The sequence below is a fragment of the Suricata suricatta genome, chromosome 8 (genome assembly GCF_006229205.1).
Source record: "Suricata suricatta isolate VVHF042 chromosome 8, meerkat_22Aug2017_6uvM2_HiC, whole genome shotgun sequence".
Taxonomy (NCBI): domain Eukaryota; kingdom Metazoa; phylum Chordata; class Mammalia; order Carnivora; family Herpestidae; genus Suricata; species Suricata suricatta.
The window spans coordinates 94,870,286-94,896,789 of record NC_043707.1 but is presented as its reverse complement, the minus strand read 5'-3'; the positions used below and the strand labels follow the sequence as shown (position 1 = coordinate 94,896,789).

At 41.5% G+C, this 26,504-nt stretch overlaps 1 protein-coding gene across 8 annotated transcripts in view; it reads left to right on the top strand.

Annotated features, from left to right (window-relative positions):
• FGGY (FGGY carbohydrate kinase domain containing) overlaps positions 1–26,504 on the top strand; it is a 418,690-nt gene that overhangs the window by 154,401 nt on the left and 237,785 nt on the right. For all 8 annotated transcript variants that reach the window (XM_029948058.1, XM_029948056.1, XM_029948055.1 and 5 more), the window contains one exon: positions 3,490–3,605. In XM_029948058.1, coding sequence (XP_029803918.1) covers positions 3,490–3,605 — 116 coding nt within the window. The remainder of the gene's footprint in view (positions 1–3,489; positions 3,606–26,504) is intronic.

Below are 26,504 nucleotides of genomic sequence, written 5' to 3'. Positions count from 1 at the left end.
AAAGTCTAGAGACAGGAAAGGAGGCTCTGTGCACAGAGTGGGGACCAGAGGGGGCGGGGCAGCTACAAATGACATGGCAAGAGATGACCATAAGTGGAGGGTTGGACCCTTCCGGCCGCGACCCCAACCTGCCACCACTGTTAAGAACTAGAAGGCAATATTACCACCTTAGAATACTACCTCAGAAGAGGGAGCTTGGAGGTGGTGGGAGGGGAGGGGTGCCATTAGGAGCTGGACCATAAGAAGGAATGGGAGTTTGCCAAGTAGTCAAGAATGAGTGGAAGGAGCAATAAGTAAGTAAGGCAGAAGGAACATTGAGAGCAGAGGTATAGAATTCTGCAAATGACTGGGGTATTTAAAGAGTGAGGTGTTGTTCTGTGTGGCTAGATCATTAGAAATAATCCGTCCACACTGCCTTCTCTTCCATAGCTTTGAGCCATCAGAGCTTCCAAAAAGTTGGAATTTCAGCTTTGCACCAAGAGGATTTGATCTATTTTATGTTCTTCAGAATGTGCTACATAGGTGACTATCTTCCTGATACCTTAGATTTTAAGAATTGTCTTTTATAAGGTAAAGGATTTAGCACATGTGTATTACATTTCTTTTGATGCTAGCGCTCCTTTAGTATATCTGTCCCACATACCCTCCTGAGTTCGAGGTATTCTGCATCTCGGTCACCTCTGGAAAAGTCCTTAATGATAAATAACATGCATTTGCTTTCTTTTTAAAAAAAATGCTAATGTTTTAATTTGTTTTTGAGAGAGAGAGACAGTGTGAGCAGGGGAGGGTCAGAAAGAGAAGGAGACACAGAATCCAAGGATAGGCTCCAGGCTCTGAGCTAGCTGTCAGCACAGAGCCTGATGCGGGGCTCGAACCCATGAACCATGAGATCAAGACCTGAGCTGAAGCTGGACGCTTAGCTGACTGAGCCACCCAGGCACCCCTGCATTTGCTTTTAAAAGACATTTAGATCTCACAAAATGTCACCTCCTCTGTGGAGCCCTTCTTGCTTGATACTTTCTCCCCTTTCCTCCTACGGGGTTATATCAGATTCCCTTGCTAAAGGTTTTCATTTTTCTCTCTCCTTCCTTTAGAAATTAGTTAGTATGTGATTTGAGGTGTGATTTATTGATTTCTGTGTCCCCCAGATTGTCTGTCAACTACTCTTTAGGCAGAGGACCAACTCCTTTGCATAATACCAGTTCCCCAGGGCATCACATAGTGCCAGGGGCATAGTAACTGAATACTAAATACTTACTGAGTAGGTAAGTGAATGAGTGAATCAGGATAAATGACTAAATGAGATGCTTCTAGACTATTGACTCTAAGAGATAGGTTTATCCTTAAAACTGTGTGCGCTCACCAAGTTTATCACTTACCTCTGGTTGAGGTGGACGGACCACATTCGGTTGTTGGTTGCTGCCATTCAGTCAGTATGCATTTTGGCTGAATGTGGACTGAGTACTGGAGGTAGAGCTGGGCAGGGCTGGTTTGGCTCTGGAGGCTTAGCTACAGTTAGTGGGAGGATAGGGAAATGAGTGGACAGACAGTTGCCGTGGTAAATGTTAAGGGTATGTCCAGGTTGAAGCTTAGAGAAGAGGCTTTGGCCTCAGCTTGCCCTTCGCTGGGGCTTCATGAAAAGAGATAGTCTCAGCTAAGTCATGCACACTAACTAGCAAATACGTAACAATGAGGAACACTGCAGGCAGAATGAAGGGTTTCAGTGCACAGGGAAGTGAGGCATCAGGCCTGCTTAAGGGAGACTTCAGATAATTCCACACTGGAGAAAGAAGAAAGCAGGGGTGGGAATGGCCAGACGGGAATCTGAAAGTTGGCACAGTCATATTACGAAAGACATTTTAAGCCCAGCTACGGGACTGGACTTTTTCCTGAAGACAGTGAGAAGCCATTGAAGAGTTTTAATCAGGGATTGATATAATCAGATTTCATTTTATAAGGTTTGCCGTGGGCACATTATGAAGCATGGGTTGGAAGGCAATAGCACTCTTGGGAAAGTATGTAAAGGAGCAGTTAATTACACAGCATGTTAAGGGCAATGATAGACGTATGTTTTGCATCCTAGGGGCTCAGAGGAGAAGCACCTATTCCCAGAACTGGGGACTCACTTATTAGGGTGAAGACACTGGGAAGAGTTTTCCAAACAAGTAGGAATAGGGCAAAGACATAGAAATGGGCAAGAATATGGTTTCTTCCCCCCAGAGAATTGCAAATGATTTGTTATTACTGGAATGTAAAATACATAAGGCTGAATGTAGGAGAAATGATGCGGAAGAGGAAAATACGTTCCAGCATTCAGGTCTTCCTTCTACTAAATACTGCTTTAGACTGGAGCAACTATATGTAAACCAGGCACCATTTTGATTTTTTTTTTACATTTTTTTATTACAGAATTTTGAACATACACAAAACAGTAGGACACCCATTTACTCATCCCTCAGAACCACAGTCACCAACCCGTGGCCAGGTAGAAATGGAGATGTTGAATGCTCAGTGTCACTCATCATCAGGGAAATACAAATCAAAACCACACTGAGATACCACCTCACACCTGTCAGAGTGGCTAAAAGGAACAAAACAGGAGACTATAGATGCTGGCAAGGGTGTGGAGAGACAGGCACCCTCCTCACTCTTGGTGGGAATGTAAACTGATGCAGCCACTCTGGAAAACAGTGTGGAGGTTCCTCAAAAAACTATCCATAGAACTCCCCTATGACCCAGCAATAGCACTGCTGAGGATTTACCCAAGGGATACAGAAGTGCTGATGCATAGGAGCACATGTACCCCAATGTTCATAGCAGCACTTTCAACAATAGCCAAAACATGGAAGGAGCCTAAATGTCCATCACCTGACGAATGGATCAAGAAGATGTGGTTTAAATATACAATGGAATACATGGCAATGAGAATACATGGCAATATATGGAATATATGGCAATGAGAAAGAATGAAATCTGACCATTTGTAGCAATGTGGATGGATCTCGAGGGTGTCATGCTAAGTGAAATAAGTCAGGGAGAGAAGGACAGATACCATATGCTTGCACTCATAGGTGGAACAGGAGAAACTTAACAGAGGACCATGGGGGAGGGAAAGGGGAAAAATAGTTGGAGAGAGGGAGGGAGGCAAACCATGAGAGACTTAAATACTGAGAACAAACTGAGGGTTGATGGGGGAGGGGGGAAAGGAGAAGGGGGTAATGGACATGGAGGAGGGCACTTGTTGGGATGAGCACTGAGTGTTATATGGAAACCAACTTGACAATAAACTATAAAATACAAATAAAATAAAATTAAAAAAAATAATAATTAAAAAAAGAAATGGAGATGTTGAATCTGAACAGGGATGTGTAATTTCTTTGGCTTATTCTACTTCCTTAATGCTACTTCAGATATCCGGGTAGGTATTTCACGAAATATAAAGGAAGCCTGACTTATATTATTGGTTCTACCTCTCTCCCATTTTCTTAGGTCTCTCTGCTCCCTGGTGTGCAAATGGACGTACTCGGCAGAGAAAGGCTGGGATGACAGTTTCTGGAAGATGATCGGCTTGGAAGATCTTGTTGCGGACAATTACAGCAAAATAGGTAAAAGCAAACCAAAATGAAAACATCTCAAGAGTGATTATGTATATGTATATATGAGGATATTGGTTTTTTGGTTTGTTTTTCTATGAATTGAAATGCAAAACTCAGCCCTGTTTTTCTAAGAGGAACACATCTGTGGGTAGATGACGACTAGTGGGCCCTTGTGTTGGGACTCATAGGAGCTGAGTGGAGATACGGTCTGGGATTCTGTCCTGAAGTACAGAATTGTAGGCATCGGGCTAGATGGAGGAAGACATTGACATGGAGTAGCTGGGAACAGCATAATCAAGGGGGTACATATAAACTCTTTTCCATCGGTACTAGGAAAATGTTTTGTGAATTAGGTTCAAGGAATCATGTGAGGCCACAAACAGAAAAAAAAAATTGGAGATATCAAAATTAGAAAAAACAGGAACAAAACAAACTAGAACATGAGCCAGTGGTTCCTGTCTGAGGCCATAGAGATTTCCAGATTTACGTGGCAATGAGTAGGTATTGAAGGCATGGGTGACTGGTAGGGGTATACTTGGTGAAAGAATTTAGATGCTAGGTACATATCACAGTAGCTGGCATTTGAAAGTTTAAAGTTTGCTTGTTCATTTCACAGAGACTTGTTTATTTCCCTAGTTATTACTTAACAGTTCTAGTAAGCTATCATCAGGTAAGCAGTTATTCCTAATTAAAGAGAAATCCTTTGGTATTCTTGAATACTTAGGCTAAGATGTTGCAACGATAAAAGCAAAAAGTACAGTGGGCTAAACAAGATGGAAGGTAATTCCCATTTAATGTGATAGAATAGAGGAAAGTGACTGTCAGGCCAGATCTGCCGTTGTCACAACATGACCTCCGACTGTAGTTGCTCCAGTTCTCATCAGTTCCCAGCCAGTGAATGGGAAGAGTGAAAAGGACCAGAGAAATCCATCTATGTTCTTCTGGAGCGTGCATAACCTGGAAATGAGCCACGTCATTTCTGATCGCATCCCACTGACCAGCACTTGTTCATAAGCCCCAGCTAGGCTGCCAAGGGGTGGCTGGGAAATGTGGTCATTGGCCGGGCAGCTGTGTGCCCATGTAACCATGTGTCCATGCTCATGACCAGCTAAACCTTGAGAGTTGTGCTATGGAATATTGGGAAAAATCTAGCGTCTGCTACACCTTCTGACTGCCCTTGATAACTGAGTCGTGCAATAGGTATTCCAGTTCACCTTTCTCTGTGGGAGTCCTCGTGACCCATCTCTTAAAGTTCAGGGATAGAAACATGAGAGACTCAGGTAGCCCCTACACTACTATATTGTAGATAGGATACCTTGGAGGTCTGTGGTCTGTTCAACTCCACATTGCTACGTCTGGGGGAAAAGAACAGAGCAGTAAGCACAAAGAGCCATTCTGGAATTTCTTTGGCTCGGTTGAAACCATCTCTGGGTCTGAGCTGGTAGAGAAGGGGAAGAGCTCAGGACCAAGAGGAATACAGTAAGGCAGCTTTCTCCTTCATCAGCTACATTCTGAGTCCTTGTCTCATTTGGCCCTCACAAACCTGTTAGTGTAGCTAGCTATTCCCAGTTTATGGAAGGGAAGACTGAGATTTGGTTCCTTGTCCACTATTAAGTTGCCAAGTCAATATTAGAAGTATGATCTCTAACTCCGCACTTTCCTACCAAAGCAGACTGCTTATTGAGATAGATGGAGGCAATGGGTGTGGGTAAATGGTGGCCTCCAGAGGGATTGGGTAGCAGTCCCAATATTTAGCACCCAAAGCGAACATCAGCTAGACTGGAACACGTATTCATACCTGGATGGGAGTAGGGTGTGATGGAATCTCAGTTGCTAACGGGAGTATAATTTCAGAGAATGTAAAACAGTCTTCATATTTTAAGTATTACTATGATTAATATGATAGTTGGCTTGAAAATTCTGGGTCGCCAGGCCATTTGAAGGCAGCAGCTTGGAGAGTAATGGGGAACAGGGTCGGTCTTTTATGGTGGAGGGCTGAGTGAGCTGGCTAGAGGGTGGCGTGTCGGGGTTCCTGTCAACCAGCCAGGGGTTTTAGACACTGCTTCCTGTTCACTAGGGAGAATGGGCAGCCACACAGAAGCTGATGCTCAACGGGAAGCTTCTAGAGGGCAGGGACCACTGTGCCTTACCCTTGAGTGTCTTGGCACAGGCGATACTGATAAATGGATGCTGATGGAATGTGTGAGACACAGGAAGGTTGTTGGGACCCAGACAGGTGGCAGGGGTTCTGAGAAAACTGTGGCAAAGAACTGTCCTGGGTTCTAGCCTGCTGGGGCTGCTATAACAGAACACCATAGGCTGAGTGACTTAGAGCAACGGAAATGTATTTCACACCCTGCTGGAGACTGGGAAGTCCAAAGTCAAAATGCCAACAAGGTTATGTTTAATGCTGAGGCCTCTTTTCATGGCTTGTTGCCAGCTGCCTCTCACCTGTGCTCACATGGCCTCATCTTTGTACATGTGCAGAGAAAGAGTGTGCCCAAGAGAGTGATCCCTGATGTTTCTTTTCTTAAGGACACAAATCCTACTGGGTCGTGACCCCACCCATTGACCTCATTTTACCTTCATTACCTCCTACACACCATATCACCAGATGTAGTCACATTGGGGATTAGGGCTTCAGTTTAGGAATTGGGGGGACACAAAAATCAGCCCAGAGCCCCAGGATATTAGTGTACTGGTCATTAGAGCTAAAGCAGGGCCACCAGTCCCGAGGCCCCAGTGTTTTGTTCTGGAGGCACCCCCATGAGCTTGCCACCTTGATGAAGAACCATCAGGACTGAGAACTAGGGGAGGGTCTCTTGTCTTCTAATTGAGGGGTACAGGCAAGATGGGTCCAGAACACTGAACTGGGAGCCAGGGCAATTCTAATTCTGGCACTGATGATTTGAACTTAGCTCAGTCTCGTAACATGTCCTTCTGTATCTCTCCAGTGTTACCTGTGAAGACAGAGTTAATGGTAGCAATTAACACTAATAGTTTACTGCTTCCCAGACATGATACTATTGTATTACAACCATTATCTTGTTAAATTTTTAAAACTGTGTAACAGAGTTGTTGTATTTTATCTTCCTCAGCTGCAGAAACTGAGGGTCAGAAAAGGGAAAGTTGTTCAAATGCCAGCTGTGTGGTTTGCTAGCGGTAGAAGCAGAATTCAGACCCACGTTGGAATGATTCCAAATCCTGCTCTAACCATTTTGCTATATTGACTTCCAATTAATAGTCATTGTGTGCCTATGAATAGTAACCATCAAATAAGTACCAGCCCTGCCTCCCCTTACATATTTCAAGCACATTTGTGTGTGCTTTCCCATACCTTGTTGCATGTAATTCTCACAGCCAGCGACAAAAATCATGTTTACTTGGGGGCAGATGAGAATTTGATAAATAATCTCATTTAACCATGTGCGGAAGCAATAAATGATAAGTCAGGATCAAAACCCTTCCAATGGGAGGCCCAGAAGGAGGTAGTATCTTATTGGAACACATATTTCAACTTCAGTTACTTTTACTCCCTACCATCCCCAAAATTTGGTTGTTCCTTCTGAGTATTCCCAAGATATAGTGGCCATATCTTACCCTAGTACACATTGGTTACTTGGGTGTGCCTTGATTCCATGCTAGACTGCGAGTCCTCGATTTCAGGATTTTCACTGATTTACCTTTGTGTCCTCAGTCCTGGCACCCGGCATGGGACAAGGTCATAGCTTAATTACTATTTGATTAGTAAGTGAATACATTTTACTATTTGTAAGTAGATAAATTGCAATGGCTTGTCCTGGTAGGTTGGCCCTTTTTGTTTTTAAAAGCTGTAATGATATTTGCTGATTTGGGAACTTGGGTCTAACTTCAACTCTGATTTTTTGTGTATTTTAATGCTTTGGTGCTCCTCCAACCCTGACACAAAACCCATGTTTAATTAGTATATTCAGTTTGCTAATAGAGCAGTACCTACAGGAAATATTCGTTAAAAATCCATAATGTTAATCTAGCAGAAAATTTCCAGAGTAACTTTATTAGATTTAGCCTGTTAAGTTAATGGATTTTTAATGGATGTCCTAAGGAGACATATCATTAACCAGAATATTACCATACGTGAATTAAAACTTACCCATTCATCAAAATTAATTATGTGATATTTCCTTTGATTTTCATTTCTGGTGACTTGAACTTGTAGTTTCAGTTGGAATCAAAAGTGGAAGATAGTAAAGAGGTTTTTAACTCTCAGTTTTGACTTTGAAAGATTGCTCTGGAAGATACCTCCAGTCATTCTTCAGTAATTCTTATAACTATAAGAAATTAATCTGGGAAGCCTCCCTATGAAGTGTTAAACATTTCCAGTGGACTCATTGCCCATCAAGATGTGGGCAATAAAGTGCAAAACCTTTTAGCAGATTTGAGCAGAGCTTTGTGGATTTGAGCATTAATACAATTACCATAATTTGCTCCATGCGAGCTTTTAGCCAAGTCTTTACCAGCCTTTCTGGGCTCATGCAGTAAATAAGTGCTTTCCCCGAAAACTGAACACCTCAGCAACTGATGGTCTTACGGAGGGATATTTTTGAAATGAATTATTGATGAAGTGTAAGTTAAGGATCAAATGCAGTATTTATACGGTGCATTTAAAGGACAGGGGAAGAAATTTACAATGTTTAAGTAACTTACATGCAAATTTCCAAAGCTAAAATGTTACTACCTCTTGCCTTCATTAAAGGAAGTATTTAGAAGATTTGATTTGGGAACATGATACAAAGTGCAGGGTGGGGGAGGGATCATTTTGTGATCAAAAGACTATAGTAAACATTTATTTATAATCAAAACTATACTAATGAAATGAACCTTGAGAATTGATAGGAAACACTCGAACCCAGTGTTTTTCAGGAATCATGCACCCACAGTCCAACAAAATAATCTGTGCCAATAAATGTTGACCTTCAGTTCCATGAGAATCGATCCCCAGATCACCCATCTGATCCTAAAGATCTATCAAAAGCAAACTGGAAGGAAGAGATCAGTGAGGAATAAGCACCCTTAGGAAGACGTGAAGCATCCCACCTGCTGCCATCCATTATCCAGGGTCTCTTTCAGCACTTCCCAGATGCCTTCTTACTTCCTGAGTAGAGTGCTTAGCTGTGTTACTGGACAGGTCGCTTCTGGAAGCTCATGTGCACAACATGGCTAAAGTACAGAGTGATAATTTGCATTACAGAGAGCTTTGCGATGTAAAAGGGTTCAGTGTGTTAGCTTCTAGATCATTCATTATTTGGGATCAGAAAAACCAGGCCAAAAAAGACTGAAAGCTCAAGTAGAAGGAGTTGAGTGAGTTACTAACTGTTAAGTGAGAGGCGAAGTGGAAGATACAGCATATGTGAAAGAAAATAGTTCCTGAAGAGGAGGAATGCTTTATTTTTAAACTTCATTGCTGTCCTTCTGGGAGATGCACAGGGCACTGCCTACTCTCTGGCACTTGGTAGATACTGATGAAATACGTTTGAATGGAGAACTTGATAAACATTTCCTTTTTTGGCCTCAGTTGTCCGAAATACTTAATATACTCTCCATAAATTGTTTTGAATTATTTGATGTCACTAGGTGACAGTGATTTCATTTCGTAATTTCAGTGCTCACAGTCCTTTCTTCATGAGTATATTTACCACTTAAGAAGGGACTGTCAGGAAGGCACACCCAAACCAGAATGATAGCTGCAGTCCAGCCTCATTCCTATAACAGCATCTCAGTGAGACTTTTCCATGATAGGATCTATTTCAGACTGCTTCAGAGAAAACAACAAAAACAGACAAAATCTTATTTGAAGATTATGAAGATCATTTTCCATAGAGTAAAATAAAACCTGCAATTAACTAAAGCTACATTTTAGGTATTTTTTGTCATGTAGGCATCACATTGTAGGGAAATAATGCTCAGTGTCACTCAGCATCAGGGAAATACAAATCAAAACCACACTGAGATACCACCTCACACTGGTCAGAGTGGCTAAAATGAACAAATCAAGAGATTATAGATGCTCATGAGGATGTGGAGAAACGGGCACCGTCCTCACTCTTGGTGGGAATGTAAACTGATGCAGCTGCTCTGGAAAACAGTGTGGAGGTTCCTCAAAAAACTATCAATAGAACTCCCCTATGACCCAGCAATAGCACAGCTGAGGATTTACCCAAGGGATACAGAAGTGCTGATGCATAGGAGTACATGTACCCCAATGTTTATAGTGGCACTTTCAACAATAGCCAAATCATGGAAAGAGCCTAAATGTCCATCAACAGACAAATGGATTAAGAAGATCTGGTTTATATATACAATGGGATACTACATGGCAATGAGAAAAAATGAAATCTGGCCATTTGTAGCAAAATGGATGGACCTAGAGGGAGTCATGCTAAGTGAAATAAGTCAGGCAGAGGACAGATACCATATGTTGTCCCTCACAGGTCTAATAGGAGAAACCTAGTGGGAGACCATGGGAATGGGAAACAGGGGGAAAAGAGTTGGGGAGAGGGAGTGAGGCAAATCATGGGAGACTTTTGAACGCTGAGAACAAACTGAGGGCTGGAGAGGGAGGAGGGAAGGGGACGGGGGTGATGGTCATGGAGAGGGGCACTTATGGGGAAGACCACTGGGTGTTATATGGAAACCAACTTGGTAGTAAACTATATATATATATACATACACACACACACACACACACACACACACACACACACACACACACACACATATAAAAGAATCCTGACTCATCACAAGTATGAACTGAGGACTTAGCTGGGCCAGTACTCACCACTGTTCTGCTCTAAAATCTAAACAGTTGAGAACAATTCCCAGAGCCACTTGAAGCAAATTATAGAACTGAATTAAAGGGCACAGTGGGGAAATTTTACCTCTTTTCTGAACCTGGCTAGACCTTGGGGCCTACATGACACTGACCTAATCCATTCATTGGTAGGCCACTGGGCTGAAACAAAGAGATGACACTTGGCTGGCTTTGCTTCAGCACTTCAGTTGCCTAATGCACAGAATGAAAGAGCCCGCTGGCCTGGTATAGATAGTTCAAAAGGAGAGACATATGCCAGGCCTGTGCTACTCTGTTTCAAAGCAGTGGCTCTACTTCCTTGTTAACACGGCCCCGGGGAGGTTGTTTTTTGCCCCCGAGTCTCCTGGATGAGCTAAGCTATCCTTCTTCTCATGGGTGGAATAAGTAAGAGTATAGAAGTATGAAATGAGAGTGTTCACATGAATGCTCCTCCATCCTGACGGAGAGAAGAGGAAATCCCTTTGTAGAAACATGCGTAGGGGGTTTCTACCAGTAATATGCACCAAGGCCAGTGTTAGGAGCCTGAATCCAGACATCTCTTAGCATCCATAGTTGTGGGTATTACAGGACACCCAGTGATCTGAATTCTCCCAATAGAACTAGACATGTTTACAAGGATTCATCCATTCATTTCTTAGAATGTGACTTTTCACTTAGAGTTTTGCTGTTCCATCATGGTATCATGACATATTGGTGCCCTTTTTAGTAATATGTTTTGGAAGGTCTGTAGAAATCATTGGCCACAGGTAATCCCAGCATTTTCTAGGCTCTATGGGGCTTAATACAATACTATTTGTCATGTCTTGGGGGAGATCATCCCTACAGGTGCTGTTGACTGGGCTTTGCCTTTGCCCTTCACTCCGAGCCTTTGGTCTTACCCCACTTTCTCTTACTACCCTTCTCATTCTTATCCAGGTGACAGAACAGTACCTGAGGCAAGTTCATATCACCTGAGTATTGTACTATGTTATTTTATCCTTTAAAATAAAATTTCTGCCTAATGGAGAATGACCTAGAAGTCTTCTTGTTCGTTAGTGCTCCATCCAGTCTTGCTCTCCAAACAGCCACACTATTGAGTGCCTCCTATGTGCCAGGTGCTAGGCTAGGTACGAGAGGTATAAAAATGTATTCATCATGATCCATGCCCATGGGCATCTTGTGTACATTAGGCAGAGAGGGGAGGTAAATAAAACAATAATCTCAGTGTTTTTCTTGTTTTTCAGTAAGTCCAGACATGTTGAAAATACTGTGGGGAAGCATAGCAGGAATTCCCTAATTTTTTTTAATGTTTTATTTATTTTTGATACAGAGAGAGACAGAACATGAGAGGGGGAGGGGCAGAGAGAAGGAGACACAGAATCCAAAGCAGGCTCCAGGCTCTGAGCTAGCTGTCAGCACAGAGCCTGACGCGGGGCTCGAACCCACGAACGTGAGATCTGACCTGAGCTGAAGTCGGAGGCTTAACCGACTGAGCCACCCAGGTGCCCCAGGAATTCTCAATTTGAGGTGGTACCAAGCAGTATTTTGATATCTCATAAGGAATTCTTAGGAGATGGCATTTGAGATATCCAAAAAATATGAATGGTAGTTTTTTAAGCAAAGAGGGTAAATGATTTTCAAGGCAGAGAAAACAGCCCAGGTGAAGATATGGAGGCACAGAAGACTGTGGGTGTCCATGAATTGTTGGATGTGGCTGGAGCCTAGTGGACCTGGAGTGGCAAAGGAGAGGGGACTGGGTTTAATTTCTAATTGGGTTTCTATCCTTCCTTAGGAGGCCACTGGTAAGAGACTCAATATAACAAGATTGGCTCCATTCCTCTCAAGAGATGGTTCTAATTATTACTCCTGCCCATGCTGTCAATAAGGTTTTGGGCAGTTTTAGAAGTTTACAGCTCCTATCAGAATGGTTGTGCATGCACCCCTGAGCACCCCACATCAGTTTCTTTCCTCTAATCACATCCAGTCCCTACTACCTACCTCCTGACCATAAAGGTTTGTTGTGCAGCTGAAAGGAGATACCAGATGTCACAGACCAGTGGGGCTTACCATGCCTGTAGACCTGTTGGTTCTCATTGTTAAATGCGTTTTGGCACTGTGAGGGCAATGATCTTTGCTCTCTCAACACTCTGTTCCCTGACTGTTGAGCCTTAAAAAAGTAATTATGCTCCCTCCCCCCCCCACCCCCACTGCCACTCTTAGATTCCCAGAAGTACCCTTTCAGTTGTTGGCTCTTCCAGGAATAGCCATGCAGAGCCAGGAGGGTAAGGGAGCATGACCACATCATGCTGTAACGTAATGGCTTTCAGAAGTCTCACTGTGTCTAAGGTTTCATGGAACTGCTCTTCCTTTTGTGATGGCATCTGGAAGATAATTGGAAGCCCCCCTCAAAAGTGAGGTCAGTCTTCAACTTCTCTTGCTACTGCTGGGCAGTCAGAGAAGAGCCAAGCTGAAAGAAATCATAGAGATTTTGCTCTTGCCCTCATTTTATAGATGAAAAACCAAGATTCAGTGAGGTTGGGTGAATTTCCTTGCTCTTAGAGCACTTTAGTGACAGAGCTGAAACCAGAGACCAGGTGTCCTGACCCCCCCACCCCCCAGTCCTCTGGTTGTTCCACTACTCCATGCCACCTTTCCTTGTCACTTAACCAATCTGGTTACCATCATTTGAAGGGGACTAAACACTAGAAGAATGTCACTGAGGGACAGGCTTACATATGTGAATTCACCCAATCCATTGTCCAGTCTTCAGCCTTGCACGCAGGAATTGGACTTTGTCCAAGCAAAGTTTGGTCACCAGAATCAGGCTTGAGTTCAGTTCTGGTTCCTTCGTGCAAGCCATGTAGGCTGTGTCATATTGTTGGGTGAACTACTTGATTTTCCTGAGCCTTAACTGGTATATTATGAGGATTAAAAGAAATAATGCAGGTAACAATCCTAGCACATAGTTAAGTCTTCAAAAAAATGCCACTTCTTACTTTCTTCCTAACTGTTCATTCTCTTGAACTCAGAGTCCTCCCTAGGTGATAGGTCATGTCTGCCAAAGCCAGTACCCTATGAATGATCCCAGATAATTACTACCAACTTCTTCTGACTTTGGGCAATGCTTTTCTGAGTTCTACCCTCAGGTTCACACAGCTTTTCTTCCAAGCAGCATATAATAAAATAATGAGACTTCTGCTTCAAAATCATCATCACATTGAAGTCTTACCTCCTTGAGAGGTTACCTTGACCAGATTTATAGGTTTTCCTAAATTCTTCAGTCTCATAACTGGCAATCGTCAGCTTTTTCTCATGAATAAACAGGCACATATCCATAGGCAAAGAAAATACATAGGACACATAGGTGATGATTAGCTAAGAAACTCAGTGACTAATGTTCCTACAGTGCTTTATAACTCCAAAGAGTGTTTCTTTTCATGCACTGTCCCTCTTATGTTCCCAATGGATTTGAAAAATAGTTTGTACTCCAGGTTTACACTTTGGAAAACCAGAAGTTAGAAACTTTTGGGTCTGAAAGACCTATAATTGAATCCCAGAATCACCACACATTGACTGTATGACCTTGGGCAAGTCACTAAGCCTCTATGAGACTTGATTTTCACCTATTAAACAGGTGTAGGAATACCTACCTTGCATGGTCTTCATAATGGAGTGGTGATGTATATAAACTGACTCCTGGTAAGACCTCCCAGTAAACATTAGCTAAATCAACTGACATGAGAAGATTCAGTACTGCGTAAAATATCACAGTGATAAAGGGAGCTAACATTGGGCTTCCCCTAATACCACATTCTGTGAGCAACCAAGAAAGACTTTTGATAACTATATTCACAGAAAGATTGGGTTAATGGTTTGCAAAGGTCAGATCATATTTATGATTGGATAAAAAGAGAAGAAATACTCTGTGTGTGTGTATGTGTGTGTGTTATTTTTTATTTGTATTTTTTCTTTTATAGTTTATTGTCAAGTTGGTTTCCTATAACACCCAATGCTCATCCCAACAAGTGCCCTCCTCCATGTCCATCAAGAGAGGAAATACTCTTCTATTCCTTCTTAGTTCTCGCTCATTAACTTAATGCTTGGCATCATGCTCCCTGCTGAAGAATAATGATGCACCAAAACCAACATGGTGCCTGCCTTCCTGGAGTTGTCAGTGTAGTAAAGAATGTATTAGTCAATCAATCACAAAATCGGCCCTGAGGTAAATGCTACAAGGAATGGTAAAGGGGGCATTAAGAGTGTATAATAATGGGATATGGCCTTGTCAGGGAAACTAGGACAGGCTTGAGGAATTGATATTTAGACGAGGCTGATATGCATGAATTCTGCTAAGAGGTTTGGGAACAGTATTGTTGTTAGGGAATAGAAATTGCAGTGACTACGGCAGGAGGGAGCACTGGTGAAGGAAGACCATTGTGGCCAGAGCTGAAAGGGATATTGAAAGGGAACAGGATGCAAGACAATGCTGAAATCATTTTCTCAAAGAACTAGCTTCAGTCAGATTGAATGTGGTTGATGCTCTGGTGGGCATCTAGAAGTAGGAACATAAATTGCAGTTGTGATCTTGGAGCCCCTGAGAGCAAGTTTGAATTGCTGCTCAGAGAAGACGCTGCTCCCAGTTTTCCAAAAATTTGGCCCCTAAAAACTGTTGACCTATGTGCTTCCTGTTAATGACATACCTTGGTTTTGATGATTTTGCATATGATTGTAAAGGGGATGTCGTTAGGAAGTAGCTAACCTTAGATGTTGCCTGTTCTTGAAAGTTCTTTCTCAGTAAGTCTCCTTCTTTAGATCGTTGGGCATCGTCTAAGTTCCAGTAGCACCTAGTACTTATGTCTTGTCTCTCTTCGCACATATCCTCAACTGCACTGTTCTTGTTGTCTCCTCTGCTTAGCATCACCACTAAATACATATTGGATGGATTGCTGAATAGAGGAGATTGAGATCCCACATAGAACTCTTGATTTTCCCATGCAGCCCAACCACCCAACATGCTCCTCCCGTGGTCTCCTTTGCTTCTCTGTAAGGTACAACAGTTCTCCTGTTTGGTCAGGACCCAAACCTAAAAGTGATTCTCGATGCTTCTCTTTCTTTCTCTTACACCTTGCATTCAATTTGTCAGCAAGTTCTTTTTGCTTGGCTTCAAAATGAACCCTGAATTGGTTCAATCTTACCCCTCTTCACTGTTCCCATCCTAGTTCAAAGTACTTTCATCTCTTGCAAGGATTAGTGTACCAGACTCTTAATTGGGTTCCTTGATAATGTTCTTCTCTCTGATAATCCATTTGCTACAGCAGCCGGAATATTATTTTAATAATGTAAATCAGATCATGCCATTCTCATGCCCAAATTCTTCTAGTGGCTTTCCGTTACAACTAGAAAAAGAATAGAAATCCCTTGACATGTTCTACAAAGTCCTACACAGTAGCTGTCTCTTTAAACCCCCTTTCTTTTATTGCGTGCCACCTCCCACTTATTTACCATCCAGCCACAATGATGTTCTTTCTGTTTTTCAGGCATTTCTAGCCTTTGCATTAATTCAGCACCCTATTTGCTTTGCTCTTTCTCAAAATATTGACATGGTTGTCACTTTCTCTTTGTTTATATCTCATCTTACATGTCATTAGAGAAGAGCCTTCCCTTACCTTCTGAGCCACCACTGCTTTCCTTGCTCCAGCAGTATTCCGTTTCTCTCTGGTAGTTCCTTCTTAGTACTTGTCACTGTCTCATTGATTATTCTTGTATGTATTTGTTTATTGACAAAATAGCTGCTCATTGAATATTGTTGAAAAAAATAAATGGGTTAATTAAATTTTGAGAAGACTACTGATCAATAAAATGGCACAGAAGGAAGGTGTCTTATTGGCTGTACATTTTTGAAGAATTTCTAACAGTTTTCTCATTGTTAAAATAAAGGAATTTGGAATGAATGATACATTCAGAATGTATTCCCAAATGGCCAAGAAACTATCACAAAGACTCTTGACAAAGTACTTAATCTCAATTCATTGTGAGTCCCTGGTGGTATGACACATGGCATTACATTTTAACTTGCCCTTGTTAATATTTTCAGTCAGCAAGCTAGAGTAAACATAGAGGGCTTGCTGAATAAATATTGCAAGTGATATAAAACAGGGAGCCATAAATAATACATTAAATAACATAATCTAAATTTCTTTATAAACAACAGATTAGAAGGGTAAGCTAAAATCAACAATGTGAATTTTTATCAGGGATAAATTTAGAGTTATTATATCTTTTCATTAAAAAACACAGAAGGAATGGGCAGAACTGAATATACAGTATAAAATAAAAAATAAAATGAAATGACAGTATATCTTTTCTAAAGAAAAGTAAGCACACAAAAACATGCTTACCATCACTCGTCACCAGAGACATGCAAATCAAAACCACTCTGACATACCACTTCATGCCTATCAGAATGGCTAGCATTAAAAAGATGGAATAACAAGTGTGGGAGAGGAGGTATTGGAACCCTCATGCACTGTTGGAGTGTAAATTGGTGCAGGTACCATGAAAAATTGTCTGGAGTTTCCTCAAAAAGTTGGAAGTAGAACTGCCAAATGATCCCCCAGTTTCCACTTGTGGGTATTATATGTCCCCCACCATGGTTACTGCAGCATTATTTACAATAACCAAGACATGGAAGCAACCTGTGTTCCTCAGTGGATGCATGGATAAAGAAGATGTGCTCTGTGTGTGTGTGTGTGTGTACATACACACAACGGAATAGTATGCAGCCACAAAGAGTGGAATCTTGCAACATGTGACAACATGGGTGGATCATGGAGCTGAGTCAGAGAAAGACAAATACCATATGATCTCACTCTTAAGTGGGGTCTTATGAAAAAAAAAAGCAACTCATAGATACAGGGAGTTGATGGCAGTTGCAAGGCAAGGTGGCAGATAGGTGAAATGGGTAAATGTGGTCAAAAGGTACAGACTTCGAGTAAGTCCTGGAAGACAGGTATGTCCTGGGTGTATATGTACATCATGGTGACTATAGTTAATAATACTATAATTGTATATTTGAAAGTTGCCAAGAGAATAAATCTTAAAAGTTCTCATCATAAGAATAAAAATTGTAGTAAGTGACAAATGTTAACAAGACTTAATGTGATCATCTCAGTATATACAAATATCAAACCAGTATGTTGTACAATTGATACTAATGTGACGTTATATGTCAGTTGTAACCCAACTGAAAAAACTGCTTCTCAGTGATAGACATGTAATCCCACTAGAGAATGCTTGATTGCTAAGGAACAATGAACCACATATTTGTTGAGTACTTCTTATGTACCAGTTCCTTTATATGCTTTATAACTATTAACTTATTTAATCCTTTTAGCCAGTCTAGGTAAGTACTATTATACTTTACTGATGAGGAAACTGAGGCACAGAGAGGTTAAGTAAGTTGCAGGTCACACAGTAAGGAATGGAGCCAGAGATTGGCTTTCTCTAGAGCCTGCATATCTGACCATGAGGCTGCAGAGGCTGTATTGAGATAGCTGCAGTGTTCTGGTCAAGATCAGCAAGAGCTTCAGTTCTGGTCAGATTACATCTAAAATCCTGTGTCCCATTCCAGGTCTTATATTTATGAAGACCACTGCCCCCCCCAGCCCCAAATAATGCATTTATAGGAGAATGATGTGTATAAAGAAAATAATTTAGATCCAGTAAATTTGAGAAATAGTTGAACAGTCTGGAGTTGTCTAGCATGATAGAACCACCTGCCCCAAATCAAAAACAGTAATAAATGATGAAGCCCGACTCTAATCCAGATCTTTGACTGGATTGCTGACTCCAGGTGATGACTGAAGGAGATCACAAAAGATGCAAGCCATCTCAGAGGCTCCTCCTCCCCTTTCTCTGAAAGAGTGTAGGGAAAAGAGGCCTGAGGATAATGGCTCGCAGAGGATCAGAATTATCTTGGCTCCTCTGAAATTCCAGGAGGAGAATAAGTGGACAATATGACCCTTGCAAAGCTGCATGTGTTTCATTCACATTAAAATTCACAAGTCACTTTTGGATTTTTTTCCTTCTTTTCAAAGTTACTAACCTGAGACTTGTATCTAGACCCCACTTGGACCTCTGGCCTGGTGCCATTATTGTCAGCCATTTAGAGATCATTTAGTTCAGGGTTCTTGGAAAGCAGCCGCCTCCAGTGGCTGCCCTTCTCTGTTGTATGTGGCACGTCAGAGCTGCTGTCTCTTCTACTCAGCTTCTCTTGGTCATGTAGCCAGCAGGTGGTGACCTTGGTTTCCACGGTGGCCCTTACCTCTGACTCCCTAGCTCCTCTGCGATGCCCTTCATCCCACTTCTGTGGATTTTGATTGTGTGATGCTCACGACCTTTTCAGTTTCCCAGCACAGGCTAACCTTTCTGAGAATACACATCAGAAGGCTGCTGTGGTCAGGTTGGCAGGTCACTGGTTGACTAATGGGCTCTCCAAGGTTTGCTGGCAGAAACTGCATTGTTGTGAGCCCTATTGATTCCAAAAGTTCACCTACTGCAGAGACAGCCTCTGCGGGCACGTGGAGGTGGTGAGTCATGGCCCCACCACCCCAGCCACCCATCTGTTCTCATGGCGAGGAGAACAGAGATGATCTCTTTGTGGTATCATAAAACCTAGAAAGACATTAAAAATTCCGTTAAATTTTCATACCCTTTTAGCTGTTGAAATGTACAATCTATTAGGAGGGGAAAAAAGCCTCTTGCAATTTTTTTTTCACCATTGCCCTTACTTCAGAGGCTACTTAAGGGACCAGGTAATGATTTTACGATGTTTATTAATACTTCATGTTCTGCTTCCCTCCCCCTGTTCTTTTCTACCAAGGACCATGCATTTGTCTTTAAATTGAATGTACAGAGCTGCTAGGGGATCTTTCAGATACAGAGTTTTTGCAATGTCATAGGTCGCCCTGTTATGGATCTTGTATGTAGAGATCTTTGAGCCTCTGGGTGAGGGATATTTATTTTTGAAATGCACTTTGGGGTAATGGAAAGAAAACAGGTTTAGAGCCATAATAGACTTGAGTTGGAATCCTGATGCTGCCATTTACTAGCTGTGTAACTGGTATCAAGGAAGTCACTTAACCTCGGGGGGTCTAAGTTTGCCTACCTGCCACACTGAGAGAGAGTAATATCTGAGTAATACCTGGAAATTAAGATGACCTCACACAGATACCTCCTAATATAGGCTGCATGGGAAAAATCTTGTCTGATCTGAGTACTCATATTAGTTTTAGTTTATCCTCATTTTCCTGAATTATTATTTGATTTTCTTGGTCTCCCATGGACATAATATTGACCCAAGTGGCAGAATATTCCACATCCCTTCAGCTGCTTGAGGACTTCAAGCAAATTTGAGACTCATCTGTAGTGGGGGGTATGTTGAACCCCATCTCAGCTTATTTTGTTTTTATTAATTTTCAATACCACGGACTTCATTCTATCTTTGTGTACTAGTTATACACTCCATCAAATATTTTTGAAGACAAGATAGCATACAGAAGCAGATTTGGAACATAGTAGGCGCTCCATGATATGGTAAATGAACAAATGAGTGTTAGAGAATACATACACTCAGAGACACACAGATGCTTTAGAGGGAAGTTAAAACAAGTAAAAGAAGGTGAAGGTCATGAGTTCACACCTCCAAGATATTCAGGATATCTCACTGGAAAGCAGTGAGAAGATGGAGCTATGAGGCTAGAAATAGAGATTTGGAAGTCACCAGTGCCAAAGGTATTTGGGGCTGGGAGTATGTGTGGAAGACTCCAGCCGCAGAAGAAAACCAGACCTGGGGAAGAGGAGTTTTAGCAGGCCAGGTGAGGAGGAGGCACCTGCAAAGAAGGCTAACGAGTAATGGGCAGGGAGATAATAAGGCAATGAAGACTGAAAGCTGGCCATTTGGTAAAGTGACTTGGAAACTCAGAGCCACTCCACTTACTATATTGTAAAAGTGGGGGCAAAGGAGCAAATAATAATTCAGTAAAAACTACAACAAACGTACCAGGCATTTACTAGATGCCCGGGCCTGTGCCAGGTGCTTAATATGGATTAACACACAGCAACAACAGCATTATGAGAGAATGATATCCCTCTCCCCTCTTTCACAGAAGAGGAAGATTGAGGCATCATGAAGTTAATCACCAAATTCACACAGCTAACTAGTGTGGATTCAAGCCATAAGTCAGATGTGTAGTAAGGATTTAAGCCAAGAGAGCTGGATGCCAGACTTAGAATAATAGCTGAGAAAACAGCCAGTAAGTTTAGACACTCCGTAAGAAATTTGGTTGGTAGGGAGAGAAAGGGAAATGGAGGCAGTTGGTAGAGGAGGAAGAATAGTGGAAAGTTGGTTGGTTGGTTGGTTGGTTGGAGAGGAGAGAGATTGGCTTGAGCAGTTCTAATTGCTGATGGGAATGTTCCAGTAATGAGTGATAGGTGGACAATACTAGAGAGAGGAAAGAGAATTGATACCCTGAGTTTCCAGAGAAGGCAGGAGGAATGGCTTCTAGAAAGAAGTGGGGATATAGTTGTTCTGTTGCTCTAGGAAGAAGGTGATGAATGCAGACCCGGGGATGAGGCTATGCTCAGAAGGGAAGGCGAGGAAGCTCCCTATGGGTGGCTTCTGTTTCCTGTGTGAAGTAGATGAGATGATCATCTGAGAATGTGGTTTAGAAGTAGGGAAGGCAGGCGTCTAAGACTGGGAAAGGTTTAAGTAGAGAATGGGGGAATGAGAGGGCTAGAGAAAACTTTGGAGGGTGTTGAATGATATTACCAGCCTTGCTGAGGGCTGGTCTTGAGTTTATTCTTAGTCTGCCCTTGTATGATTTTTCTCCTACCTTGCACAGCCTTCTGGTCATGAGCACACAGGAAGGGGCTGTTCGTTTGCTGTTTTGTTAATTGTAGTGAATAGTAACACTACCCATCCAGTTTTGCCGGTCCATGATACTTCCTCCCTCATCACCTGAATTTTAGGTACCAAGTGCTGGCAGTTCTGTGCTCCAAATATCTCTTTCATTCATGCCCTCTCTCCTTCTTAAATGCTTTCATGTCTGCGTTCCTGGAACCTCCTACCCAGACTGTTCAACAGGCTTCTAAACTTCTCACTGAATGGAAACTTGCTTTCTTCAGCCCATTTTACACATTGCCACCAGCATGAGCTTTTTATAATAAAAATCTAATGCTGTGGCTTCTAAGCATAAACCTTCCCAAGTTTTCCCATTGCTTTCGAGGCACAAAACAAAAGCCCTCCCAGGGCCTCCCTTTCTGGCACCATTCTCCGCTTTGATCTCTGTCCTCCAGGTCACTGCCTTTCTTTTGATTCCCTGCACTAAACCGTCTGAGCATGGGGCTGGTTTTTTTGGTCTTACTATCTTACCTTCAGTATCAAGTCTATGTTGTAGGCAGAAGAAGGACAAGAACAAAGGGAAAAAGTGTGTGTGTGTGTGTGTGTGTGTGTGTGTGTGTGTACTGAGTCTGCCTCTGTTTCAGGATGTTAACCTCTGACACCTCACCCAGTCATGTCTGGTTACATCTCATTGTAAAACCATTACATTGTAAAACCATTACATGAAGTCCACTATCTGTATGGGAAGCTAGGAAAGATAAGTTTTTCACTGATCACACTACCACCTACAGTAACATCAGAGCTGGGGCGCCTGGGTGGCTCAGTCAGTTAGGCATCTGACTCTTGTTCTCAGCTCAGGTCTTGATCTCAGAGCTGTGGATTTGAGCCCACATTGGGCTCTACACTGGGAAGGAGCCTACTTAAAAGTCAAACCAAACCATACCAAAACAAAAAAGCCTACATCAGAGTTGTGTTATTAAGAAAGTTGAGGAGGATGTGTGCTAAATAGGCAACTGTTGTCTCTGCCGTAGTTGAGGAGGTGTTTTTCAGGTGAAGAGCTGAGTGCAGGACATTGCTGATGGAACTAACAGTGTAAATAAAGCTTCAGAGCTGAGTAATAGGGTGTGTGCAGGGAAGGAGTTGCTGGAACATTGAGTTTGGGGCGGCAAAAAGACGTGAAGCTAGAGAAGAGGGCAGGAACCAAATTAAAATGACTTTTCTGTGCCATGATGAGTTGCTTAAACTTTAGCCTGTGTGTTCATGTTCTCTAGATGGGATTTTATGCTGCCAAGTGATGTCAAGCAAGATGGTCCAATGAGTATGGAAAGACATTTAGAATTGATGTTTACCTCTATTTATATTTCATTCTTTAAAATTTCACCTTTATGTATGGTTTCACCACACACACATGTAACTTACAAATCTGATAGCACATGCGTATCATTTATAAGTAATATGTATGTTGGGAAATCATGCTAAGACTTTTCTAGTGGCACACACAAAATGTTCAGAAACCATTAGGCATCAGGGGACTACTGAAGGATTTTAAACAAAGAAATAGTGTGGTCTGGTGTGCCATTCTTTATCCTTTAGAATATACAGTTCTTTAATTTAAAGAATAACTTCAGAATGTTAGTGTTTATAAAGGGATATAGAGATCATGCACTGTGCTTTTCAAGGATGATAACTGAAGGTAACAAATAAGGATGATGTCTGAATCAATTTGGGTCTGAACTGGGACTCAAACCCAGGTCCCATCTCCTAGTGGTTCTTTGTGTGTCTTCCCTACATGATTCTTTTCTCTTCTTGGTGCTCATCGTCTTTCTCTGCAATTGCTTTTCTTGCCTCCTCAGAACTTTGGACATGTGGGCACCCAGAAGGGAGTAAAGGTATATATTTTTAATAAACATGAACACCAACAAAATAGAATTTTGTGGAAATGAATGATCGGCTTTGCTCAGGGTTCTGTTACCTGTTCTGCTTGAAGTCTCCAGGCACAGATTCCCACAGGTTCTGTTGCTATGATGCTAAAATCATCCATAGTTCAGCTCCCTGGAAGGCCTTTTGACATTGTGCTTGCAATGCTAACAGTCTAAGAGATTGCACTGAACAGATTTTTGACTTGGGAAGAGAGAGTCTTTCCAAGGGGTACACTGCTCACTTTATTGCAGCTCTGTGCATATGAAGAAACACGTGTTCCCATGGGAATGTGTCTGTGTTTGGATATATTTCATAGAGAGTATCTTGTAAAAACCAATCGGGAAAAATGTCTGATTTATAGAATCCTATTTCCTGATGCTGTGAATGCTTGTTCAGGTCTCTGTTAACTACTTCTTGGCCAGTGTGATTGATTTATTTCCACCATGCCTCTATGAGCCCAGCTCTGCAAGTATGGGAAGAACAGGGTCTGTGATAACCAGGTGGTAAGCAACATCTTTACTCTCTTGGGTATACTAAACTATTCAGAAAAGTCAGTTTATAGGGGTACAGATCAAGGGTTAGATGTCTCCAGATGAATGTGTTTGTCAAGTTGATGATCATGTTTACCAAGATCCTTTTATCACCAGCTGAGTCCTCTTTTAATGGCTTAGGTCACCCTGGAATTATTTCAAAAACAGCTTAATGTTAGAATCTCTTGTGGGCTTGCCAGACACAAATCTAAAGTGAAATCTTCTTGGTAGCAAACTCCAGTCTCAAGCCCACTTGCACGAATCCTGAACAAATGTTTTCATATTTGAGCAATTTTTTCTTGTCCCTGCAAAAGTGACCATTTATTTTAAAAAGAGATTTTTTGGATATAGGAATCTTGACTGCATTTCCCAAAAAGGAAACTTTAATTTATATAATTTATAAGTTTTATATTTATATATATTAAATATATGTTCATATGCATATGTGAATGTGCATAGCATATGCATACACCTATACATATACATACATACATACATACATACATACATACATACATAGTTATAGGACCTGATAACAGAGTTTTAATTTATTTGACACTACTGCATAGTCTATGAGACTTAGTTTGGATATTGAAATATTGCCATTTCCAGAACATCCTATTGGCTTATGGCACAACAAAAAAGAATCCAGTATATACCATGTAATTTTATGGTTGTTTTTGAATAAATGTATGTATGACAAGAGTTCCTGATTTTATACTTAGAATACAGAGTACTGCTATAAAAAAATCTCAAATTACAAGGCTCAGGTGAGAGAGGATTTTATGTCTCCTGGTCCAGGACTTGTAGGATACCTGAATGGATTCAAGGATATAAGCTTTTTAACTGGTATTCCATCCTGCCTAGGATTTTGTCCATGAGACTGATAGAAAAACGTTTCCAGCCCTTGGGAAGGGAAAAAAGAACATATGTTCCTTTCATCTAAGGTCATGAACAAGTGATTACACATTATCACTCTTGCTCTTATCCCATTGACCAGGGCAGAACTAGCTGTGGGAGAGCCTGGGAAATGCATCCTTTAGACGGTGGCCATGTACCTAGATGAAATATCACATACTATAGGAGACAGAGAGAATGTATATTGGGGGCCAACTATCAGTTTCTGCCATCATGATTAAGTTGAATGTTAGTTTTCCAATATCTTTTTTCTGTCTTTTTGAGAAATAGATCTCAAATCCTGTGACACTAACCCTCACTCTACCCTAAAGCATGATGGAACAGGGTGGCATGACAATTAAGATGATGAACATCTACTATGTTCTGTATCTTTTATTATATAGTGTCACTTAATTACTATAACCACCATGAGTTGGTAGTATTCTTCCCATTTTTACAGTGAGGAAACTGAATCTCAGAGAGGCAAAATGATGGCATGAAGCCAAGAAGTGGTAATTTTGACATTCTTTAATTATCTAGTTATTACAAAAGCTAATTCTGCAAAAATGACTGATTTTCCCTTCCTGGGCTTCCATTGTGTGAGTACACTGAACTATATCAGCTGCTCTCAAACTGGAGCACAAATTAGAAACACCTGGAGAGCTTCTTGAGATGCCGATTTCTGGGTCCCCCTTAGAATTTCTGATAGAGGAGATCTGAGGACTCAAGCACTGGCATCTCTAACAAGTTCCTAGGTGATGGTCCCCAGCCATACTTGGAGACCCATTGGAGTTGATGGTTTCTTAGATTTTTTCTAGCTGTTACATACCGGAAGTTCTGCAACCTGGCTAGCTTCCTTAGTCCTGCATTGATTGGTGATCCAAAACACTACTCCTTCCCAACTGCTTTGGCTAAGTTTGGTGGTTACCCAGGAAAGTTGTCAACATGAATGGAGGAAAATGCTGATGAAAATCACTCCTTCGTGTATAAATTTACTCATTTGTTCAACAAATATTTACTGAGCATTTGATGTGCCAGGCATTGTCCTAGATACCTGGCCCTTGCCTGTGACTGTGGAGAAAATGGATGATTAACTTATTTTTATTATTGAAAACTAGACTGTGAAGAAACAGATTATTAATTTTTTGTTATTACTGAGCAGGCAATGCATGAACCTCTAAGAATAATATACTCTGCTCTGAAATTTGCAATAATAACTAAACTTTACCGAAAGAGGCCTATTTTCTACTGTGGTCTTAAGCCATAAATTGCCAACTTTTCTCTATCCACTTTGACTTGTTCTTTGCTTTTGGAGGAGGTAATTCTATTGTGCCAGCTCAGTAAGTGGCATTTTCATTTAATTTTTGCTAACCCAAACTTTTCCTTCCTGTCCTAGTGAAACCTTGGCTTTGTTCAAATTTGCATTTTCATTTTTAGCAGATAGTGACAGCTTAAATCAACTGCAAGAGCAGAAACCCTTGTCTAAAGCAATTTCCTCACTATTATTCCTTACTTCAATGAAATTAGAAGTCCTAGGGTGATGAATTCAAATAGTCCTCTCCACCCTCACATGTACCTCCAGCTGTTTGCCTGTTTTAAAGAATAAAAGATGAAAGACAGAAGGTTCTTGAAAGAAGAACATCTACTATAAAAAGAGAAGGAAAGGCAATTGTGAACTGATAATGGTGATCACTTGTTGAGTGTGTATTATGCTGCAGGGATACTTTCAAGCACTTGATGTGAATTATCAGGTAAACTTCCCAACAAACCAGTGAGGTGCAGATACTATTATTATTATTTCTCTTTATAGATATGGAAATCGAGGCTCACAG